Source organism: Crocodylus porosus, unplaced genomic scaffold (assembly GCF_001723895.1).
Source record: "Crocodylus porosus isolate Cpor-Errol unplaced genomic scaffold, CroPor_comp1, whole genome shotgun sequence".
In the NCBI taxonomy this organism is placed as follows: Eukaryota; Metazoa; Chordata; order Crocodylia; family Crocodylidae; genus Crocodylus; species Crocodylus porosus.
Window position 1 is genome coordinate 104,907,845 of NW_017728906.1, and position 22,704 is coordinate 104,930,548.

The following is a 22,704-nucleotide window of genomic DNA, read 5'->3' on the forward strand; positions in this document are numbered from 1 at the left end:
CTGCCATCAGAGGTTGTTCAAGCACCTACATTGAACACCTTCAACGGCAAATTGGATGCTTATCTTGCTGGGATCCTTTGACCCCAGCTGACTTCCTGCCCTTTGGGCGGGGGGCTGGACTAGATGATCCTCCGAGGTCCCTTCCAGCCTTAATGTCTATGAAATCTATGAAAACAGAAACACAGACAGGCATGTAATTTTCTTCCAGCAAATGAACCTTCTAAAAACCTGCTACACTAATGATCTATAATCTCCTCTTTTTTCCTGAATATAAAATCAAAAGTGGATGTTATAAAAATATTAATGAGAAATGTTGCAAGAGATCATGACAAGCACTTTTCATGAGCTATGAAATATATATAAATCTGAGTCCAGTTTATACAAATTAATTCAGACAACAAACAGATTTGGTAGACTCCATGAAGCTTGTACCAAATTCCCCAATTAAACAGATACATTTGTTTGAAATAACTCATTATCAGGAATCCTGGTTTTCTCTGATAAAAAAATCCCCAATTTTTGGATTTAAAAAAGTATCCCAAAATCCACATTTTTCCATCATTAAAATGAAATGCCAGCCATATATATACAGTGGTGTTTCATTTTGATCACGGAAAAATGTGGATTTCAGGATAGTTTTTTAAATCGGAGAAAAAACAGGATCCCTGCTCATTATACAATGAATACTCCCATTATATAGTTATGATAAATCAAAGTTATGCTTCTAAATCTGAAATTCTACAAACAATTACTTGTAAAGCATTTTGATACCTATATTTGCTGTCCTCGACTGATTGGCATTTAAAAGAATCTCACTTATACTGCACACCTTTATATTACAGGCATTCTTTATTTGCAAACTTTACTATCTCTGCATCTAAAGCCAAAAAGAAACATACCAGCTGAAATGTTCATAAAGCAAGAAAGCAATCATTATGAATACACTGCCAGGATAAGCGGGTTTTGATATGGCTCTCAAGCTAGGAAGGTTATTGATCTGTAAGATTTTGCTTTTCATTTATTTCAAAGCAGGTTCTATGCTACTTTTGTTTATGACTACCTTTTATTATGGCGATGACAACTAGGCAACACAAACCAACTGACTCCTCAAGTGGCTATAAAGGATCCAATATGTGACATCTGGTCTGCCTCAACAATTCTAACAGTGGTAACTGCCTGAAAACTATTCCAAATGCGCATTAAATGAAAACACACAGGAAGCTCTCATAGACGGTATGGCAAGCATCTAAGCCTGTACAGGTTTTTTTGACTGGTAGCAAAAATTACTTATTTGGTAACACAATTAGCTGATCTCAGCTCCTTTCAAACTGTTCTGCTACTAAGCAGTCTTATGAAAGCTGGTAGAAAAGTTAGATGGAAAGAAAACTTTACTGAGAGCATAGAATAAATCACTTTCCCTGAATCTTTGAAGAAGGGAGAGCAAAATATTTATAACAACAAAATCTTGTACAATATAATAGAAATCATAGACTTAATTCACCCGCATTTGACTTAATAACTTCATACTGTATTTGCAGCAGTTAGCACAGTAGTGAGCATCCTTTAACTTCTTCTGCTGGTTTATGATTTGCAAGGTAAAAGGAAATCTTTCTGAAGATACGAAAGGTAACAAAAAAAGTTACAAGCAGCAAACAATATGACTGGGGTAAATTCCACTAGGCAGACTTCAGGTTTCTCAGCATGAAAAAAAGAGAATGAATGGGGAGCAGAGGCAGTTAGAATGGCATCAGGATCAGGTATAAAATTGTTAGCTTGCGTGAGGTTCACTGAAGGCTAGGACTGATTCTGAGGTAAATGTGTTCTGATATGATTCCCAAGTTCACAATTACTATATGAAATGAAGAGGAAACTGCACATCCTTTTAGTAATGATGCATTTGGATGATTCTAAAAGGCAAGATGATGCATCTGATGTGTGCCCAGTCCCCAAAAGCACTTGCTATTGGTAATCTACAACCACATGAAACTCTACACAAGTTCACAGAAAGAGCAGAGCCACTTGGAAGCCTTCGCCAGTACATACAAGATAAAGGAGCAGGATCCTGAAGCATATATCACTTAGAGTGAATACACATATAAAGACATCTGGAGGCTCTCTGGATCTAAAGTTAAATCTGGAGAAGCTTCATTAGAGTGTCTATGTTTGGCTCTTAATAGAAGGGAGTAAAAACTAGATGCTAGTTACATATCTGTTAGTGGAACAGAAACTAAAGTTTGAGAGTTAGGAATAGTGACAGATCAATTGGAAAAGCTTAGAGAAAAAGCAAAGAAAATTACTACTCTCCAGCTTCAAACTGAAATGCTAATTAGAGGCAATACACAGTGAAGATGGATAGAGGAATTAAAGAATGTACATAAGTATTATAATTTAAGGTTAGTAAATTTCCTAAGAGTTGGAAGGAGTGAGGCTACTATTAGAGAGGACCTCTCAAACTGCTTAAACAATATTTGATGAGAAGTATTTGACATTTCTAAAGATGGTATTTCTTCCATTGTATAAGTTTTCTTACTGCACATGTGGCTTGTTGTACAACTGAATAACTTTGATGAGGAGGAACTGGACAGGTTTTACCACTGCATATTACTGAAAACTACAGACAGAGACAATGTTTAAAAAAAATTAGGGGAGAATTGATCTCAGAGGTGTTGGGCTGATCACATTTACCCAAACACTTATTTGGGATCCACTAATGTAGCAACGGAGGGAATTTAGGCATGTCACCAACTGCTGGAATCAGATATAGATCATTTTATAGATTTTCTTAGGACAAACAAAATTATAGCAACCCATCAGAAGCTTTACCTGAAATGTCTGAAAAATTATGAGACTGCAGAAATTGTGTATAAATAGAAAGAATGTATACTGAGGCAACAGGAAGTTTACTAACATTTTAACAGACAAATGTTAAATGGTTTAGCCATTATTTTTTATCTTTTTTTTTACTAAATCAGATATAGGAGAAACTGTGACTGGAATTCAAAGCCTATAGTAAGGACACTGGAAAGGTAAAACCCTAACAGAGCTTACCCCATACCTTGATACAGGAATAAGGGAAGCAACTTTATTGGATGAAGTCACCCACTGAAGGGAGGGAAAAAGGGGTTGTGATCCAAACTTCTCTGTACTTCTCTTCCTCCTAAGGGAGCAGAGAATTGAGCATAGAAACTACACGTCTCCCCAGACTTTATGAAGGTCAAGCAGCAAAAAAAAAAAAAAAAATGGAAGAATGGGGAGTTCCTTTCACTATCACTGCAGACCTGCACAAGCAGCAGTCAGAATTTGGCCCCAAGTAAAAAGCAGCTGAAAATGAATTAATGGTTATTATATCTGTCACTTAACATTTTGGTCCCTCTAAGATACAGAAAATGAACTGCAAAGCCCTGACCCCTTGATATCATTATATGACATAAGGGAAAGAAGGGAAAGCTACTTTTTAAAATTATTTAACTAATACAAAGATTGTGATAAAATTCATATCATGATAAAATTCAATCATTTACAAAGATATGAAAAAACAACTTGTGAGATGTGACAAGTTATGTTTTTTCATATCTTTGAAAATGATACCCAACTTGGATTACCATTCTGTTGTGTTATCACAGCTAGAGGGGAAACCTGACCAATGAAAGGTTGGATTGAGGTTTTTTTTTTAATGTAAAGCTATAACATCTTGAATAGTTCAGCTACTATACAATCATTTCCAATCCAAAGTTATTCCTTGTTGTTCACTAGCTTTTTTTCTCCGTGACTTGAAACAGTATTCAAATTTCCAGTGTTACTATTTCTGGCATGTATGTGTAGTTTAATCACCCTACTAGTGCAATTTAACAAACTGTCACCAAAGCATGAAAAATAAGAGGAAATTTCAGTGGCCAAGAGGGAAAAATATCAAAGCACAGTGGCTAGTCACTTACTGTGAAGTGGCACTTAACTGCGACCTTTTGCAAGGTCTTTAGGTCAAGTGTAACAAAGAGCAAAGCATTGAAAGCTCACTTCTGAGTACTGTGAAAAAGCTCATTCCTGCAAAAACTGTGTACATAGTATAACTCAGGTGATTAGAACTATTAACTTCGGCAGGGACTATTCCAACATGTAAAGTTACTCCTGTGTGCAAGTCTTTTCAGAACCAGGCCATTACTTTAGAGGGAGGTTTACGTTTTGTTTTTTCAAATAACACTCTTCTAAATCTGAACAGTTGTTTTTCTTACCTGAAGTCTAGTGTTCATTTCCAAGAAGTAAAAATTCTTCTTGGAATCCACAAGGAATTCTACTGTTCCAGCAGAGGAATATTTTACTGCTTTGGCAAGAGCTACTGCTTGTTCTCCCATTGCTCTTCGAGTTTCAGGATCCAGAAAAGTGCTGCAAGTGCAAAAACAGTACCTTTCTTTAGTTGAAAAACGTAATTGAACAGTTTTATCCTTTGCTTAAGTAACCTATAAAGCAAAAAAGATGATGATACCACACAATCCAGTCAATACTGCCATATAATAGTTGTATCAGTGAATAAACAACAGTACACCAGAACTACTTCAGAAGCATTGGACACTGGCTGCAGCCAAGGTTGGGGGTTTTGACTGGGGTGTACCAGTGCTCCTGCTGAGCCTGAATGCTGGAGGTTCCTGCTTAGGTCTTGTCTCTCTGGTCAGACTCAGATGGGTCATCACATTTGGGATTAAGAAGGAATTTTACCCAGTAGTCAGCTTGGTATAGACCTTCCTCTACAGCAAAGGACTTTCCTCTGAGCTCCCTTCCTTAGATGTCACTGATGCACTTTAACAATCCTTGCAGCAACAAGACACCAGTCATCAGTGTCTCCCTGCTTTACCTATGGCAGGTTAGGGTGCTATCCCTTGTAGTTGTGTAACAGGGTTGATTGTGTACTTTTACTAATAGGTTAGACAAGGATTTGTATGGGATGGTTTGAACAGAGATAATCCTACCTCCAGCAGGGGTTCGTACTAGATGACTTTCAGTGGTCCACTCCAGCCCTACTTTCCTATGATTCCATTATTCTAACCCTAGATGAACCTTATTTCATTCTAGGTTCCTTTTAAGAAATAAGGCTTAAGTGCAGCATGCAGAAGTCTTGGTAATCACTGCTACTGTGATCTAAAATGTTTTAAAGATATAAAAGAAAACAATGCACATCTGTACAACATTAAAATCCATAAAATATGACCTAAAATATTTAATGATTAATTTAAAGGCACATTTAATTAATAAAATCCATCATCAAAAAAATTCTGGGCAATGCTGAAGTTTGTAGACAACAACCATACTATGGAAAAATGAATGCCTAGATCAGTTATTCTCCACCTTTTTCGATGAGGTGCTCCTCCATAACTTTTGTGAATTGAGTGGCACCCAGTTTTAAAAACTAATGTATATATTACAGTGCTTGCTTCCTTGTAGAGGGGCTGGGCAGCTGGGGTAGAAGATCAGCCACACAGGGACACGCCTGAGACTGACCTTTTCTGATCATCTCCTCAAACCTCATGGAACCCTTTAAAGGATCTGGTGGCACCCCAGAGTGCCGTAGCCCCCTGGTTGAGCCTAGATCAAGGAAAAAATACATCACCCTAAGCTTGTGGTTGCCTTGTTTTCTGCATCTGTTTAAAATATGATGTAGCTGTTATAGAGCAATGTGCTCTGTAAGGCAAGTAATGATAAACTAGGAAAGTTCATAAGGTCCAAATGAGATAATCTGACCTGTGGTTTGTTTTTGTTTTAATTTGGGTTTCTTACATAGGTAAGATTGTTATGAAAGAAAACTAGGGCATTCATAAGACTGAACCCAATAATCAAAAACACTAACAGTTTGCAGATTAAACCTCCAAATTTCCCATCACAAATTTACCCAGTAGTTGCATTTTTCTGATTGTGATTCAGTCCATTTCACACAGTATGGCTACCATTCGGTGGTGTTCCTCTGCCCCAGTGTGCAACTCCGCTATTCCCTTAGGAACCACTGCAGTGACTGCTCCCAATCACCAAGCTTCCTCACCCCCAAAGACAAAATGCATGACTTTCAATTGGCCAGTAAACTACAAACTCAAGAAAAATATACATACTGATGGTTCCTTCTCACTAGGATACATGTTCAGAATTAGACTAACCTATACAGGTAGTTCCTGAGTGGTAGGGAAACTTTTGGCTTTTATCAGAGTTAGAGAAAGTTTTTTACTAAGAGATTCTAGACCTGGAACACGGATTTATAATGAAAAAAAAACCTTATATATGTCAAACTGTTTCCTATTAGAAACACAGTTACACTAAGCAAAAGTACTTATTGCATCTGTATTTCAACTTAGCTTACCTATACATGTGGAAGAATCTTCCCAGGTTTGTTTTCCTGGTAGAAAAACTTATTTGGAGGCCCTAGATAGACATTCAAATGCTGATCCCTTAAGCAGCACAGAGCTTGCAGTGCTGACACTGCACAGACAGGGGGCCCTTGTATACACTTCTCAATGTGCTGTCTAGGCTCCCTCAGTTAGCCTGGAGACAGATGGCAGTAGTGCATAAGACAGCCCTAATTGGCCTGTAGACACTCTGGGGGAAAAAAATGAAGTCTGATTCAGGAAAGATGTCAATGGATTCCATGCCAGTCTCTGGTCTCACACATCTGAAGAGATCACTAAGATCAAAAGGAATGGGAAAAGCAGGAACTTCTCACATTGGCATTGTAATGTAAAATGATGGGCTTGTTACTCTGATTCAGTAAGACAAGGCTTTCCAACTTCTGAGCAGCTGGGGACCACATGCAGCACATGCCACAGACCTGGGGAACACATCCTCCAGGGGCTGCTGCCCTGCCACATGGGCAACTCAGCCCCCACACCAGCTCCCTCCACATGCAGACAAGCTCTCTCTCCATGTGCACACAGCCCAGCTTCAACCTCCCTGCATGCATTGCCCAGCTCCCCCCACCACATGCACAACCCAGCTCCCCACCACACATGAAGGCCATAGCCCAGCTCCCCACCACACATGAAGGCCATAGCCCAGCTCCCCACCACACATGAAGGCCATAGCCCAGCTCCCCACCCTCAACACAGGCAGCCTGGGCCCCCCATAGCTGCACCACAACTGGGGACAGGAACCAGAAGACGAACAAGAAAGGTGGAGCCCAGAGATCCCAGCCACTGCCACCAAAAAAGCAATGGGAGAAGTGGCAGTTGAACAGGAACTCTTAACCCTTTGAATGCTGCATGTGGTACATGGGCTGCCAGTTGGACAGCCCTGCAGTAAGAGAATGCAGAGGAAAAAGTTGTAATTTAATCAAGGAACATCAATTTATATCACCTGTTACACAACCACGTTTTGAGCAATTACAGACCAGCTGATTTCCAATACTGAATGATAGCCTTGGTCTCTATTTCAAAAACAAGCATTATTAGTTCTCATACAGACAAAAAGACAGCTACTACCCTTCTACTACAGTGATGTCTTCCTATGTTTGCTAATGTATATCTAAGGTCTCTCTATTCACCCCCTGCCGTAGCTGAAGAATAGAAAAGAAGTGTCATACTGTTAAACTTGATCTCTGCCATGTGGTTAAGCTTTATACTCTAAAATGACTATATAATCTCTGCAATCAACTAGGTTAATTAACTGAGGTTTACCTACTCCTTTCTGCTTCTTTACCTTTCATATACATTCTCTTCCCCTTAAACCACTCACCATTTCCTTCCCTATTGCTCCCTGTACAACCCCTTCCCCAACCTAATTACACACCACCTGAAAACAACATTTTAAACCTGACTTCAACTCCCTCCCCACCTCATATACCTGTTACACTCCCAACCAAACAGTTCCTCTGGCAGCAAAAGCTGCAAAATAAAAGGGTTTTCCATGATAAAAGCATCAAGAGGAGAAAAAGAGATCAGACGTGACATTTCAGTCAGAAGACTTTCTTGAAGCTACTGCAAACCTGATCAAAGACAATACAACGGACTTTTTCTACTGTTTGTACAGCCTGAGAGATGTCTTCATGAGCACTATGTTACCTCCCACTTAAGGATGGGTTTTTGACCAGTAAAAAAAATACTGGTGAAATGACCAGACAAATATTGTTAAATAATGGTCAATTATATTAAGCAACAATTTATTAGAATGGTAAAGAGAGAATTTATTTGTCAATAGGTTAGATTTAAAATAATAAAACAAGTTAGTTAACTATTATTGTGAAACAATGAAATTCAATTCCAAAAAAATGTAATGAATTCTCATAACTAATAACATTAGGTACAGGAATGATATTCAATACAAAACAGTTTGTTTTCTTCTCGTTCGCTAGGGTTGCCAAACCAAGAAAAACATTTTTACTGACAATCTGCAAGCTTTTTACTGGCAACCAAATTTTTACAGACATATTTATACTGATATATGTTTTACATAATGTAAATGGAACACTTTTGCCAGATCCTACCCTGCTGCTAGGCCCCATTTAGAAAAACTGGCTTCAAATTTAGCAGTTTAACAGTGATCATAGTAAAAAAACGTTTTTAAAAAAAGTGTGGCTGTCAAGTAAAAAGTTTGCAGTAAATCCTTGGGTTTGCAACCTGTTTGACTGTAGTAATGATTTTACACCACACTGCCTCACCCAGGGGCCCATACTTACCCCCATACCCTGACACCCTCAACTGCACTCTGCACCATGCTGCCCACACCCCGGCCTTATTTACTCAGCAAGCCCTGCTCCCCCTGTCCCAGCACAGATCCTCCCCCTCCCCCCTACAGATCAGCAGTGTTATAGGCAGTGAACAAGATGCAACAGTAGCAGCACATGGTTGGGAGGGATGGGGTCTGAAGCCCTAAGAGCTCCCTGTAGTGCTGCACTCTCACTTGGACACCAAGTAATGCTACTATGCTATGTGTGTACTTCACCACTGCATCCAGCTGCTTTCCAACCATGCAGCTTTAATCAGCTCCAGCAGCTTAGAGCTTTTACTGACAATTCATGTATTTTATGGATTTTACAGGCAGGCATTTTTACCTACTGTCCATAAATTTATGGACAGTTGGCAACCTTGTCCTTAGCTTTTATCCCGGAACCTCAGGGACAGCCCAAGCAGTTAAAAAAGGCAATTAAACAGAAATAAAATACATACAGATATAAAACTGTATCAATAACTAAAAAAGACAAATATCAGTTTTTAAATGTTCCTAAATGGAATGTGTGCAGGTAGCTCTGATTTGCACAAGCCTGGCAAGCAAGAAGCCCTGCACTTGCTAACAGATGACACCATAATCCAATAGGAAAGGTAGGCTGCCATCTACATAAAGGTATTCTTGGCTTCATGGAATATTTGACAATATTTAACTATGGTCAAATAACAGATGGTCAGTTAACTAGCTTGCCAACTTTACTCATCTTCTCTTTATTAGTACCATTTTGAAACAAAACATTTCCTAAAATACCTTCGACCCAGTTCACAAACGCTGAATATTTTTTCCAAGTAAATAACACTTTTCCATTTTTTAAATATATATTTACTCCTCATAGAATCATAGAATCAATGAGTCGGAAGGGACCTAGACAGATCGAGTCCAACCCCGTCATGGGCAGGAAGGAGCACTGGGAGTGGCAGGGGTCATAAGACCCCAGCCAGGTGCCTATCCAGTCTCCTCTTGAAGATTTCCAGGGAAGGTGAGAGCACCACCTCTCTGGGAAGGCTACTCCAGGCTCTGGCCACCCTTACAGTGAAGTAGTTTTTCCTAATATCTAACTTAAACCCATCCTCCCTCAGCTTGTGGCCATTGTTCCTAGTGACTCCAAGGGGGGGCCCTGGTGAACAGACTTTCCCTGAGACCCTGTTGGTGGCCCCTGATAAGGTTGTAGGCAGCCACAAAATCCCCCCTCAGTCTCCTCTTGCGGAGACTGAAGAGATTCAGGTCCCTCAGCCTTTCCTCAAAAGGCTGGCAAGGGAGGCCCTCAACAATACGAGTGGCCCTCCTCTGGACCCTCAACTTAGAATAAAATATAATTAGAAATTCACCCACAGTACTGGATTTCACCTCCTATTGGATGATACCATGTAATACGAAAATTACAATAGCCCCACTATTTTTCAAATTTCAAGTACAGTTTACTTAAATTTATAAAATCAGCTTCCTGGTGTGGCAGGGAGCCATCTCAAGTTCTGCCCAATTGTTGGCCCACCCACTTGTCTAGGGCAGTCTGCCCACCTGGCTCACCTGCCATGCCTTTGTTGGAACAAAAAGTTGTTCATAGGCAGAGGGCTGCCCATTTATTACCCGGTGCCAAAACGTTTCCTAAAATACCTTCGACCCTCGAGTTATAAGCACCACTTCTAACTATAACCAGCATTAACCTTCTAAAAATCAAATTTTAACTCTGATAACTTGCATTCTGTCCAAATGCATGCCAAATGTTAGGGCATTTATATATGCCCTAAATGTTCAGGCTATGTTCTTCTGCACTAATAAGCAACTATACATTAAACACTAAACATAACTGCATTTTGGCAAACAGTAATAAGCAATGGATATTTAAAAGCAGTTTGAATTTATACCACCCAAGTTTTTCAACCATATAAATTTTCTGAAGCAAACACTGGAAAGTAGTATATACTGCTTTTAGAATAATTGCTGCAAAATGCAGATATGCCTCAGCTCCAGGTGTAATCAGTGATGTTAAGGATATATTGGACACGTATTATACAAGGTCCTACTTCACACAAGCAAGGACAGTAGAATCTGTTCTCCAATTAGCTAACATAACACCATCAAATATTTTTAGGAACAGCACGCATAAATCTTTAAGATTTCCTTTAGCTTCTGAACTCAATGGTAGAAACCTACAACAAAGAAGAAAACAGCATGTACCTGTATATTAAATGAATCAGCTGTGTTTAAAATACTATCAGTATCCATATTATATATTTTCTACAAGATTATGAATTTAAATTAAAATGGCCTGATCATCAGTTTTCTTGATATGGAACAAAAAATCATTCAATTAAAATAATCTCAAGTATTATATCATAAATGGATTACGGGAACTTAAACAAAGGGCTGTGGAAACGGAGACAGAAGCCCAGTAGAGACACTATTGATGGAAACATCTCCACATGGGAGAGCTAGAACCTTCCCCTACAGGAACTGCTTCTGCCCTTGGTGGCAGCCCACAGGTGGTGACCAAGAGGTACTGGGCACTTCATAAACCTGAACAATTTTAACTCTTGGATTTGGTCTGTCTTTTATTATGTAGCTGATTTATGTACCCTTCACTTACAGTATTGTTTATTTTATTGTGCAGTAACTGCTCCTTTCAAAAATACCTATTCATTAGTTGGTCTCTTAAGATTCAGTGTACTTAAGTCTGGGTCTGGATAATAGGTTTAATAACTGATACTGATTTGGGAAATAGGCCTAACCACTGTAAATATGATCCTTTGTCCACCCATAATGGAAGTATCCCTTGTTTCTATGTGCTTGTTGTCAGTAAATAGAAATCCTTCCACACAGTTGAAAATTTTAAAAGTTATTGTCAAGAAAGGCCTAAAAATAACCTCTTCCTTCCAACTTACTACCTACCTCATTACTAGTCCAATGGTGCAATTTAGATCGTTTGAGACACAGGAAAAAACAATCAATGGAAAAGAAAACTTATTTTTCTACCACATCACCAACAATAGGTACTGTAAGAAAAGGAAATTTTAACACAGACTTATCAAATCCTCAACTTTCCCTTACCCTTGATTCTAATTTAAATAGGAGTTTTAATTCACTGCCTGGCTCTATCCTCCCAGGAGACAAGACCTGGATGCATAAAACAACCCTACAATGGAAAAACAAAAGTGATCAAATCCCCAAAGACAATCAAACTTAAATGTACTCTTTTATTTATTTTACGTTGTTCTTAATGGAAAGTTGTTCACATATGTACAATATGCAAAACTAGAAGCTTTCTAAAATCCTCACCAAAATATATGATGAAAGATATTTACTTGCCTTGGTGCCTCTTCCACGACCTTTTGATTTCTTCTTTGAATGGAACACTCTCTCTCATTCAGCCACAAAGCATTGCCATGCTTATCTCCCAAAACCTAGAAAAAAAAATGGTGTTATTAACAAACAAGTGCAAACATCTGGCCATTGACATTCTGCAATAGGAGTATTAGGGACAACCAACCTACCTACTTTGAAGACACAGTTTGATGAGTTCATGAAAGGAGTTGTACGATGGGACTGCCCAAGACAGAAGGGAACTGGACATGGTGATCAGGAGGTTCCCTTAAGTCCTTTGTTCTTAAATGCCCATACTTGCCTAAATGTTTCCCCAGTCTTCTCCTCCCACATCCAGCTTCATACCTTCTTTCATGCTGCTTCCTATCCTTAGGTCATTCTCATTACAATATCTGCTTCCTCATCTTATGAGTCTCTCCATATAACCTCTTTTGTCTATGCCAATTCTAGTGTCTTATCCTTTAAAAATGAAGTAAGTACTCCAATGAAAAATGTCTAGATAAAAATAGAATCACCGTACTCATATACCTGTACCTGGTTTAAATACAATTGGTACACCATATTCAGTGATAAGAAGTTTTATTATTTTTTGTGCTTTTCAGCACCACAAAATAAGTACAGCTCTGAGTGCACTTTGCTCATATGCCAACAAAATAATTATAGAGAAAAGTGGGAATAATCCAGGTAGATGAAACAAAACTCTCTGTGTTTTGACTTCAGTAAGACTGTTTATGTGCAAAAAGTTCATCACAGGCTAAACTGTGATAATGGATAAGAATCAGGATACTCAGCAACTTCCAGGAACTCCAGTGAGAGTTCTCACACCTACTCACAGCTTATCCAGTTCAGGACAGCAGCACCTGAACTCTAGAAATTCCCAAGACTTCTTTAACAGAAGAATAGAGTTGGCATTAAAATTGTTTACATTATTATACAGGACTCAAAGAGCAGAGTATTTTTGCTTTGGTGGGATCTCTCTTCTAAAATCAGTGGGTACTGCTTTTTCTTTCCTTTTGTGACCATCTCAGACCCTCTCATCAAGGCTGGCCAAAAATAATCCACTGGAGCTTTTTTGGTAGAAACTGTTTTGATTGAAACGAACTTTTTTTTTTCCTGAAAAGTGTGGGGTCACAGTGGAATTTCAACTTTTCATTTGACAAAAAATAAAGCAGAAATTGCTAATGGAAAATGATAACAAAGAAGAGATAGAGGGTTGTTCCCACCCATTTATCAAAACTTTCCATGAGGAAAAACAAAACATTTTCATCGTTTTCAACTGTATGTTCTTCTTATAGCAAAATCACTACATTCTTCCCTTTCTTCTACCCAGTTTTGAAACACATGCAACCTCTAAGGAAGTTGTTTATAATACCTCTCACATTTGCAGTCTGTATCTTATAACTGCCATTGTGCTTTTATCCACAACTGCAGATATGAACATTTAATGCATTCAAGACACAGCTCTTAACTATCAGGCTTAATAGTGTAAGCAAGGAACATCCAAAGCTAGCCTTTTAATTCTATCCAGAAGATGAACAAAACTGAAAAAAGTAATTGTTTTTGGAATGTATTTACCAAAGGAATAATGATCTTTCATTTCTAGCAGGATGAATCAAAACACCCCTCTTCAATTAAAAAATACATGTTCTACCTATAGCATTTTTTCCTCAGTGGTAATAAAAGGAAGTTATTTATCAAACTATTACTAAAGAATATAGTCTTTTTTGTAAGACTGCAAGATTTGTTTCTTACTAGCATTTGAATTTGCAGACTCCCTTTTACACCAAATAATAAAATATCATTTATTGTGCTTTGTTCCCCTTTTTTTTGGATTTAGCCAAATACAATTTCCGGTGACAGTATTTGGTATTTGGCCAAATACTTTTACAATTAGACACTCAGTTTACCCTTACTTTAAACTCACGTCCTTCATGTCAGATATTCTGGGAGAACAAGATCCCCAAATCAATGCAAGCCATAAAGTCTATTTGGACTCTTTTTTCCTGTTAATTGTTTTAGCCTTTTCTTATGTTTTACAAAGTGATTGTTTTATAGGTAGACACAGGAAACTCCTTACTTACATTTTTAAGTAACTAGAGTCTTGGAGCTGTGAGAGAATGTTAAAAAAAAGTTCTGTTTGAAACTTACTGTTAAATTAACAAATATTTGGCATTTGGTCCCAAATTGTTTATACATTAAATAGTTTGAAAATAAATCAAAGTCAGTGTCCCACACTGGTTTAGAACATGAAGTTTAAACTGTGTATATATCTTTAATATACCTTTAGAAGATCAAAATACATGCAACAAAAACAAGATTAATCATTACCTGTGTTACAAATAAAATTATCAAGTATTAAAATAAATGGTGTTTGTTTAATATTTGTGTAATTGTTCTATTTATGGAAGCACATTGTCCTTAAAAGTGATACTGCCAATGTTTAAAAGATAAAAGTACTTTAATAAGATAAAAATAAAGATGGATTGGCTCTAATTCACTAAAAAACTGAAACATTTAATTCAGTCAATCCCTATTTTGAAAGATTTCTTTAATTGCAAGCTTTTGGGTACAAACTCCCTTCATCAGGCATTGGAGAAAAGATGGTAAAAGTTCTCCTAGGTAGAAATTCATTTGTCCCCAGGAGAACTTTTACCATCTTTTCTCCAATGCCTGATGAAGGGTGTTTGCGCCTGAAAGCTTGCAGTTAAAGATTTTTTTTTTTTGCAAAAATCTTGTTGGTATAATAAAAGATATCATCTCTACTATGAGTCCTGATTGCTTTTTCCACTGGGCCAATATGGCTACAACCTGGATACCTATTTAGGAAAGCACTTACACACACATTTAAAGTTGTGCATGTGCTTTGAACTTTGAAACTATGAAACTAAGTCCTATTGACACGGAGAGCATTCTAGGATTGGGTTCTCAAAAATATCAACTGAATTTCTTATTCTATTTTCAGTCTTCTTAAAACTGCCTTGTTTCCCACTTGTGGTGGTAGTTTCTGGGTTTTATGGACATAATGAAACTGACTAAATGTGTTTGCATGCAAAAGTTTTACATCTATTCCACTGGGAGCAGAATCGAGCCTTAAATTGCTTCTATAAGCAAAAAAAGGGTGAAAAATAAGGATGAATAGTTAAAATCTTTGGGTGCTTTTTGTTCATTTGGGGGAAAGAAGATACATGTAAATTGGGAGTATAGGGGTATTTTTTTTTAATAACATATAAAATCTGAAAGTCACTATTACTCTGTTAAGAAACAGCTTATTTTAAGATCCTGATCTTTCCAATATTCATGTATGTGCCTAATTTTAAGCATCTGAAGAATCCCACCAATACCAATGGGACTTCTCACATGTTTAAAATAAAGCAACACGCATGAGAATCTGTAGGATCTGAATCTAGAATGAAACATTACTACATAAAGAGCATTTACCTTCAGCTAGACTCTTTTATAGTTTTTTAATCTTTAAAAACCTAGCAAGATACCTAATAGCTGAAGTTTTACTATTTTTTTCCTTTTTTTAATCATTTTGGAAACAGAAGAGATGGTATATGATATCAAAGAGAAGAAACAGTGGTTTACAGTTTCAAAAAAAAGTGTTCACTTAGAGACATATTAAAAGGACCATATTTTCAGAGGCCTGATAACAGCACTTTAGGAAAAATCAAGCCACTTTCAAGTCCATCAAGCTGAGCACCACAAAAAAGACGGTCAAAATGACTGGTTACTTTTGAAAACTAAGGTATAAATTCCTAGTTGTTTGACCTCTGTGGTGAATTAAGATATAGACTGAAACTTACTGGTTTAGTACACGCTATCCCCAGCCAGTCAAAAGTTAAGGTTTAACGTTCACCCCTAGCAAAATGATGGACAACTTTTCAGAGCCCTGGGCTGGAACAACCCAACTCAGGTATCAGGCAGGCTGGTGTTCCAATGAAGCCACTGCCACAACAGCACCAGTGGCTTTTCCCCATCACTACTTCTCCCTGTCCCCCAGCTGCAGGATGGGCACAGCTCTTTGTAGTCTCGCCCCAGGTCATCTCCTCAGTGTTTGGCTCCAGCCTAGGTGCAGGCAAAGCTTCCCACAGCCAAAATGCCACCAAAACCCCCAGCTCTGTGGACCGGATTCAGCAGATAAGCTGTTGCCACCGCCCCCTGCCCTAGCAAATTTATTCTTTGCCCATTTCCCTGATACTACAGTGAATCTGTGGTTAGGGAGAAGTTTTAAATGAAAAGAAGATCATAATCAGGTCACATCACATCATGCATGTGACTGGACATATTCAGCTGTGTCAAGGGGGCTGAATATTGTTCTCTTACCAAGCACTCCACATAATCAGCAGGATCTTTTGGTTTTTTATATTAAGTATTGAGCTGCTGTCAGAGTATCTCAATCTCTCCCTAAAAAAATCATGTGACAAATTATAAAGAATTTGTATTTTGGACTGGAAAAGTAAGTGAAACTTCTGTTAAGGAAATTGACATGCTCATTATAGATTTCTTGTCAGAAAAGATTAAGTCAGGGTTACTTATACCCAGTTAATTCCTTCAAGTATGACATGAAAAAATATACTCAAAATATTAAAAAGGCAAGCCTCTCTAACAAAACCTTTTTCTTTGTGAAACAGATGTTGTTTGGCATCAGTAGTTTTATTTTGGTTTATAGGATGTCTGGTGATACAACACATTGGAAAAGAATGTCAAGTAAATGATTTCCTAGGTCTAAAAGCACCTGCTTGGGCCCTTGGAGGGTTGGAACTTCGATTTTTCAAAATTCTAACATGAAAAGTCTCAAGTAAAAATTAGTAATAGTGAAACATCTTTATATTCTTTTGCTTAGAGTATTAAGCAACCTAACAGAAACTTATTCAATTTTGGTTTGGGTTGTGCACAAAACTCTGATTTGATTGTGTAAACCATGTATTCTGTGCCCAGTATTTTGTAAGCTGAAATAATAAATCCACATACAAATGATTTAATTCCAGGAACATTTTATAAATTAATCCAAAAAGAGGCATGATGCGATACCTACACTTCCCCTGTACATAGTTAGAGGAACGTTCTAGGGCGCTATTTTACATGGATATGTTTCTGTTCCCATATCAAATTTGTTGCAATACAAACAAACCCTGTGAGAACAATCACTTTACTTTCGTTTATAAAAATAAATACATAAGACTACATTAAAATGTAAAGAAATTCCCTGAAGAAAATATAAAGGTCATTGTTTTTTAAAAAGAACTTTAATATGAAAATGTAAATAAATGTAGAAGTTTCTCAAACTGTGTAAGATCTGTACCTTATCTTTTTAGTTTTAATTCATTCTACATACATATCTGATACTACTAACATAATATAAATCAAGGACTGGGAAGTATACACAGTGAAGGCCAATAACACTCTTTAATATACTTAAACTATACTTTTTAGTACAATATTCAAGCATCATAAAAGTGCCAATATAGTTGTGACTAGGCCTCCAGTCCTAAAAGCTCTGTTCTTAATCATCCGAAACTTTTTTAATATATATTTTTTTGTTCTTGTGTAAGTGCCAAAGGAAACTGTTTTGGAAAAAGTCATAATACTGTTAATCTGGACAACAGCGAGACAGGGGATTTTTTTGTTTTATTTTTTATTTGAATACTAGAATTGTTTTCTCTTAGTTAAAACATAATTCCTTGTTTGTGGTTATACACCTAAATCACAGATTTTGTTTTAAAGTTTCAGATTCAGTGAAGTGCTTTAAGAAGATCTGTAACTCCCACATGAATAAAACTTGTATTCAACTTTGTAAGGAACTGCTTATAATACTCATAGCATTCATCAAAGTAGCTCCATTTGCTTCAAGGGAGCTATTCCAATTTATACCAGCTGGGGAACTGGCCCAAGATCAGAACTAATCTTCTTTAACAACTTAGCTACCCAACTAAAATGAAACTTCTGTACACTGTGAGTAATGAGCCTACACATAATTCATATCTTGAATGATGCCACTGATCCCAAAGTGAAGATAAGCACATTGTTTAATTATACACCTCAGACATTACAACACAAACAAGACCCTCATTTAGTTTTTCTATGTTGGTTTCTTCCTAATGTATCTAAAGGAAGCAAGCAACCCCTCTCTAGCCAAACAAGGAAAGGTTAACTGAGCTCTGAAAGAAGTCTGGTCTAACCCACCTTAGCATGAAAAATGCTCCAACAGTGTGATGTGAACAGGAAAACGAAGGAGAAAAATTAGAGGCAAACAGGTTTTTAAGGTTCAGAAGAAGAGCCAGGCTTATGCCCCTCTTTTAAGCAAATTTTCACTCAGCCAGGTGGAAGATTATGGTATGAGGGATATACTATTGTAATATTGCCAGAGGAGGCAGCTAAAAAGATGTAGTTGAATAGCACATATCACAGCCACCTTAGACACAAACTCCCTCCAGGATCTGAACTCTCCAATTTCAGATTTAGAATAGATTCCCACAGATTTCTTACCACCCACCAACAGGCTGCCTATCACAAGGGCCATCTATCTATTACCTGGGGCATCCACCAGAATCTATTCTAACATGTTGCTTGAGAAAACAACTAAAATCCAAGCCACAGTCTCTGAGTCCCCTGGCAGATATTAATTTAAACACACAATGCAATCTGTGGAATTTTATCCAGATCCCAAAAACTGTGTTATGTGCCATACCAGATATTCAAGATCCAGGACCTTTAAAGCTACACCATGAAGCCCAAAGTCAGGGATGGGTCACAGCCAGCTTTAAACTTGCCAATGCTGAACCCAGCTTTAAACGTCACCAGAGCTCCCCCCTGCAATGGAAAATTAAAACCAACTGTTCAGCCCAGCACTAGGGCTGTCTGATCTCGCTTTAAATGTCCTCCTGTAGGAGGTGGGGGGAGGAGGGTAAGAGAGGCTGATGGGCTCCTTCGATACCAGCAAATCTAAAGCCCCTCTTGTCAGTCATGGATCAGGTTTTAATATGCCACATTATCACATTAAAGCACCATCCAAACCAGCCACAAAGAGCATCTAGGTAGAACATGTGGCATGTTACAGCTCATCATGTGATTAACATCTTAAATCATCCAATAAATATGTCTGCCAGGCACCTTAGAAACAAAACAGAGTTTGATATCCCTAACATCCTTACAGTCATAACAAATATGAACATGCTTATAGTTATAATGCATCTTTAGTCACACTGGAATCCCAAAAGGTTCAATCATTTCAGGTCTTACCCACAAAAACGGAACAAACCTGGATTTCTATGTGGCGAGGGTTATCAATGAACTTTTCTATCAACAGTCTATCATCACCAAAACTTGAAGCTGCTTCTTGAGAAGAAAACCTAAAACCTTCCCTTGAAAAAAGAAACAAAGAAAAAATAGGTTGGCAAAAAAGAAAATTAAGTCTGCTAGGACCTGAATCACTGGGAGTTTTGCTATTCACTTGCATTATACTAGCAGTGTAAGCATTTTTGTGTCTCAGCCTAAATGGTATTTTCACAAAGCATGAATTAATTCCTGTAACAAACAGATTTTACTTTTGTGTTTTTTCTTGAAAAGACAGCTGAAAAGTAAAAGAATCAATAAAGGGAACTCCAGATGCATTTAATATATTTCAGAATTTTTCAGACAATTAGACAATTTTGAATAATGATTATTTACATTATTATTCAGTTAAAATAATCCAATAAATTTAAAAAATAACAGTTACAGAACTTTACGTTTGGCAACAGTAAAGCCCACCACTAATTGTTGTGATTCATAGTATCTCAATAACGGCCAAGGTTAGTTATATATAAAGTAGATTAAAGGACCAATTTCAGGTGCTTTCCTCTGTACCTGGTAAACTCAACAGCTACATACATACATACATACATACATACAACAGCTTCCAGCATAGCACTGTGTTTCTCAATATATACAACTACACCCTTTGCTCTTATATTCATTCCTCCCCTGCCAATCTACATGAGAGCTGGGCCCTACCATGCACATTCCTTTATCAGATTTTCCCTCTTGCCTCCATTTACTCTTTCATAAACAACCATTTGAATTTCATTTGTTTGGTTAATCAGACACCATAAACACTGGTTTTGCTTTCACTGATGGAACATTTACCACTGTGGGTCATAACTTATGTCTGTATGGGAAACTTACCACGTCTAGGTTATAGACAGAAATTACACATAAACCAGTATACATGATCAGAAACTGGTTCAAATCTGTGACAACAGAAGTTCAGTGCACATAAACCTCAGGGTAGCAGGCTAGCCTTGACCCAAGCTGTCTGCTCCAGCTGAGCAGGGAAGTGTGCACCCCCCTGGCTTCTGGGCTAAGCCACTGCAGGCATGTGGCTGCATTTTGAGAAACAGAAGTGAATGTCTGTTCACTTGCTTATCAGTTCAATCTACACTACAAATCTAAATAGGTTAGACTAAACTGCAAAGATTGAATTGATTCAACTTGAGCTTTCTGACTATCTGAACTTAGCCCTAATGACAGCACCTTTAAGCACACAGCACTGCTCTGGGCAAACAGCTTCCTAAATAGGAAGCAGGGGTAGCTGTCTGTGTGGAGTGCCTTCAGCAGGCAAATTAACACAGCTGAATGACAATGTGCCAACACTCACACAGCCAAGGCTATTCTGCTTCCATTTAGGAAAAAAATGCTCAAGGAGTATTTAGGAACACCTCAACTGGGGATGCTAAGTACTGGTGCAAATGTAGCCAGGAAGTGGCACCTAAGTTTAAATCAAATTTGCACAGGGAAGATTGCCTATGATGCAGAGGTCCTAACAGGCAGCATGAAGCTTTCTACAATCCCTTCACCTGGCAGAAAATGGTTCTCCACTAGCCCCAAATAGATCAGTAAAGGGGGAAGGTTTAGATAGAACCACAGTATTGTTACCTATGGAAATGTGGTAGTTTTACCAAATGCAGGGGTGTGACATGGCAGCAACTCCTGGTATAGTGGAATCTGGAAGAGCAGTCGTGGAAGGACTATGCTTTAGTATACCCTCAGTTCCTCTCCCAGTTAAGGCTACTTGGAAATCTTGTGTCCTCCACACCAATGCCCTGAACAAAACCTACACAGCATTTTTTCTGAGTTTGGGATAAATGAATCTGGCCTTGCATTGTGCACAAAAATGAGGATATTTAATATCCTTCTCTTAGATTTCTGGATTTAGCTAATGTTTGCTTTGTAATTTAAGTAGATGTGAATTTGTTTACTGTGCATTTGGTGGTTTCCTTCAGCCAGCCTTTTTATTTGTTTAAGTTAATACATTAAATAACTTATTCAAGAGAAGGGTGGACTTTAGGTGTAGGGTGTATCCATTCTCCATAAAGAGTTATATACCACCACTGACCCAACTTAGGGGGAAAAAAAAACACAGATACATACACACATGAACTGATATACCTGCAGGTATTAGAACAAGTTTAGAGTTACTTTAACTCTTAAATCAAAGGTTTTGTTTCTTTTGGTAAACATTCTATCAGAAAACATTATACACAATTGATTGACTACTATATTTTTCCTTCACTGAAGCATGTGCTAATTAAAAAATCCAGACTGCGATGCTTGTTAAAAAAAAAAATCAATATGTCTAATTACCTAATCTATACATCTGTAAAACCTAAAAATATGTGATTTTCTCAATTAAGTATTCTGATCTTACTGACACAGTTTTATTTGTGTTTGCACCCATGGTGTGATAATATGATAATAAATGAATTTCACTCATTTTAAAAAGCGACTAAAAGACATTTTCAGATCACATCCACATAAACTAAGCTAGAGTTTGGATGAAAGCCGTTTAAAGAAAAAAAATGGAGCACACCAGACAGCATTTGTATTTTAATCATTCCTTTTCTTTGATTCTGTCCTAAACCAGTGATACAGCAAAGCATTGGGAGGTATGGTCTCAGAACCACATCAGAGCAGAGGTTGGTTTGAGATGGCAGAACCTGGAGGTTGCCTTTGCAAATCTCCATTGCTGACAGAACTATGTCCTAGGCCGTGAACAAGATGCTTCAGTGTGCCCTTTCCACCTACAGAAATTGCCAAAAAATATAACTTTAAATAAATGCACATGGGAATCCTCCAATTCACTGTCGGCTGACTTGTAACGGAATGATACAGGACCACTGTATGCCTCCAGTACAGAGCTAAGCCTCACTACTATTACTCTAGTAAGCTAAGGGACTGGAGACAAATGTGACATTATAATCTTCAATAATAAAATCTAAACTACATGCCAATTACTGAGAAAAAAAATAAAACAATAGCCCTGACATTGTACAGACACTACAAAGAGATTTTCTGTCCAATTCTGTGTTCTTTGAAAACCTAATCCAAAATCTTAAAAGGAGGTCTAGTTAAAAATAAAGCCTGGTAACCATTATTACAATGGAATATTTCTAAAATGGTGACTACTTAATACAGTGCTCTAATAAATTTCTAATGAATATTAAAATGCGATGCTGCGGCTAATAAAGTGACCAAAACGCTGGCTTGCATCCATAGATGCTTCTCAAGCAAATCCCGGGACGTCATTCTGCCCTTGTACTTGGCCTTGGTGAGGCCACAGCTGGAGTACTGTGTCCAGTTTTGGGCTCCACAATTCAAAAAGGATGTGGAGAAGCTTGAGAGAGTCCAGAGGAGAGCCACGCGCATGAT

At 37.8% G+C, this 22,704-nt stretch overlaps 1 protein-coding gene across 1 annotated transcript in view; it reads right to left on the reverse strand.

Annotated features, from left to right (window-relative positions):
• Nucleotides 1-22,704, reverse strand: part of PCCA (propionyl-CoA carboxylase alpha subunit) — a 446,742-nt gene that overhangs the window by 273,124 nt on the left and 150,914 nt on the right. Inside the window, exons 10-12 of the mRNA XM_019528487.1 lie at nucleotides 19,277-19,379; nucleotides 12,001-12,095; nucleotides 4,230-4,380 (exon numbers count right to left, since the gene is read on the reverse strand). Of these exons, the coding sequence (XP_019384032.1) occupies nucleotides 4,230-4,380; nucleotides 12,001-12,095; nucleotides 19,277-19,379 (349 nt within the window). The remainder of the gene's footprint in view (nucleotides 1-4,229; nucleotides 4,381-12,000; nucleotides 12,096-19,276; nucleotides 19,380-22,704) is intronic.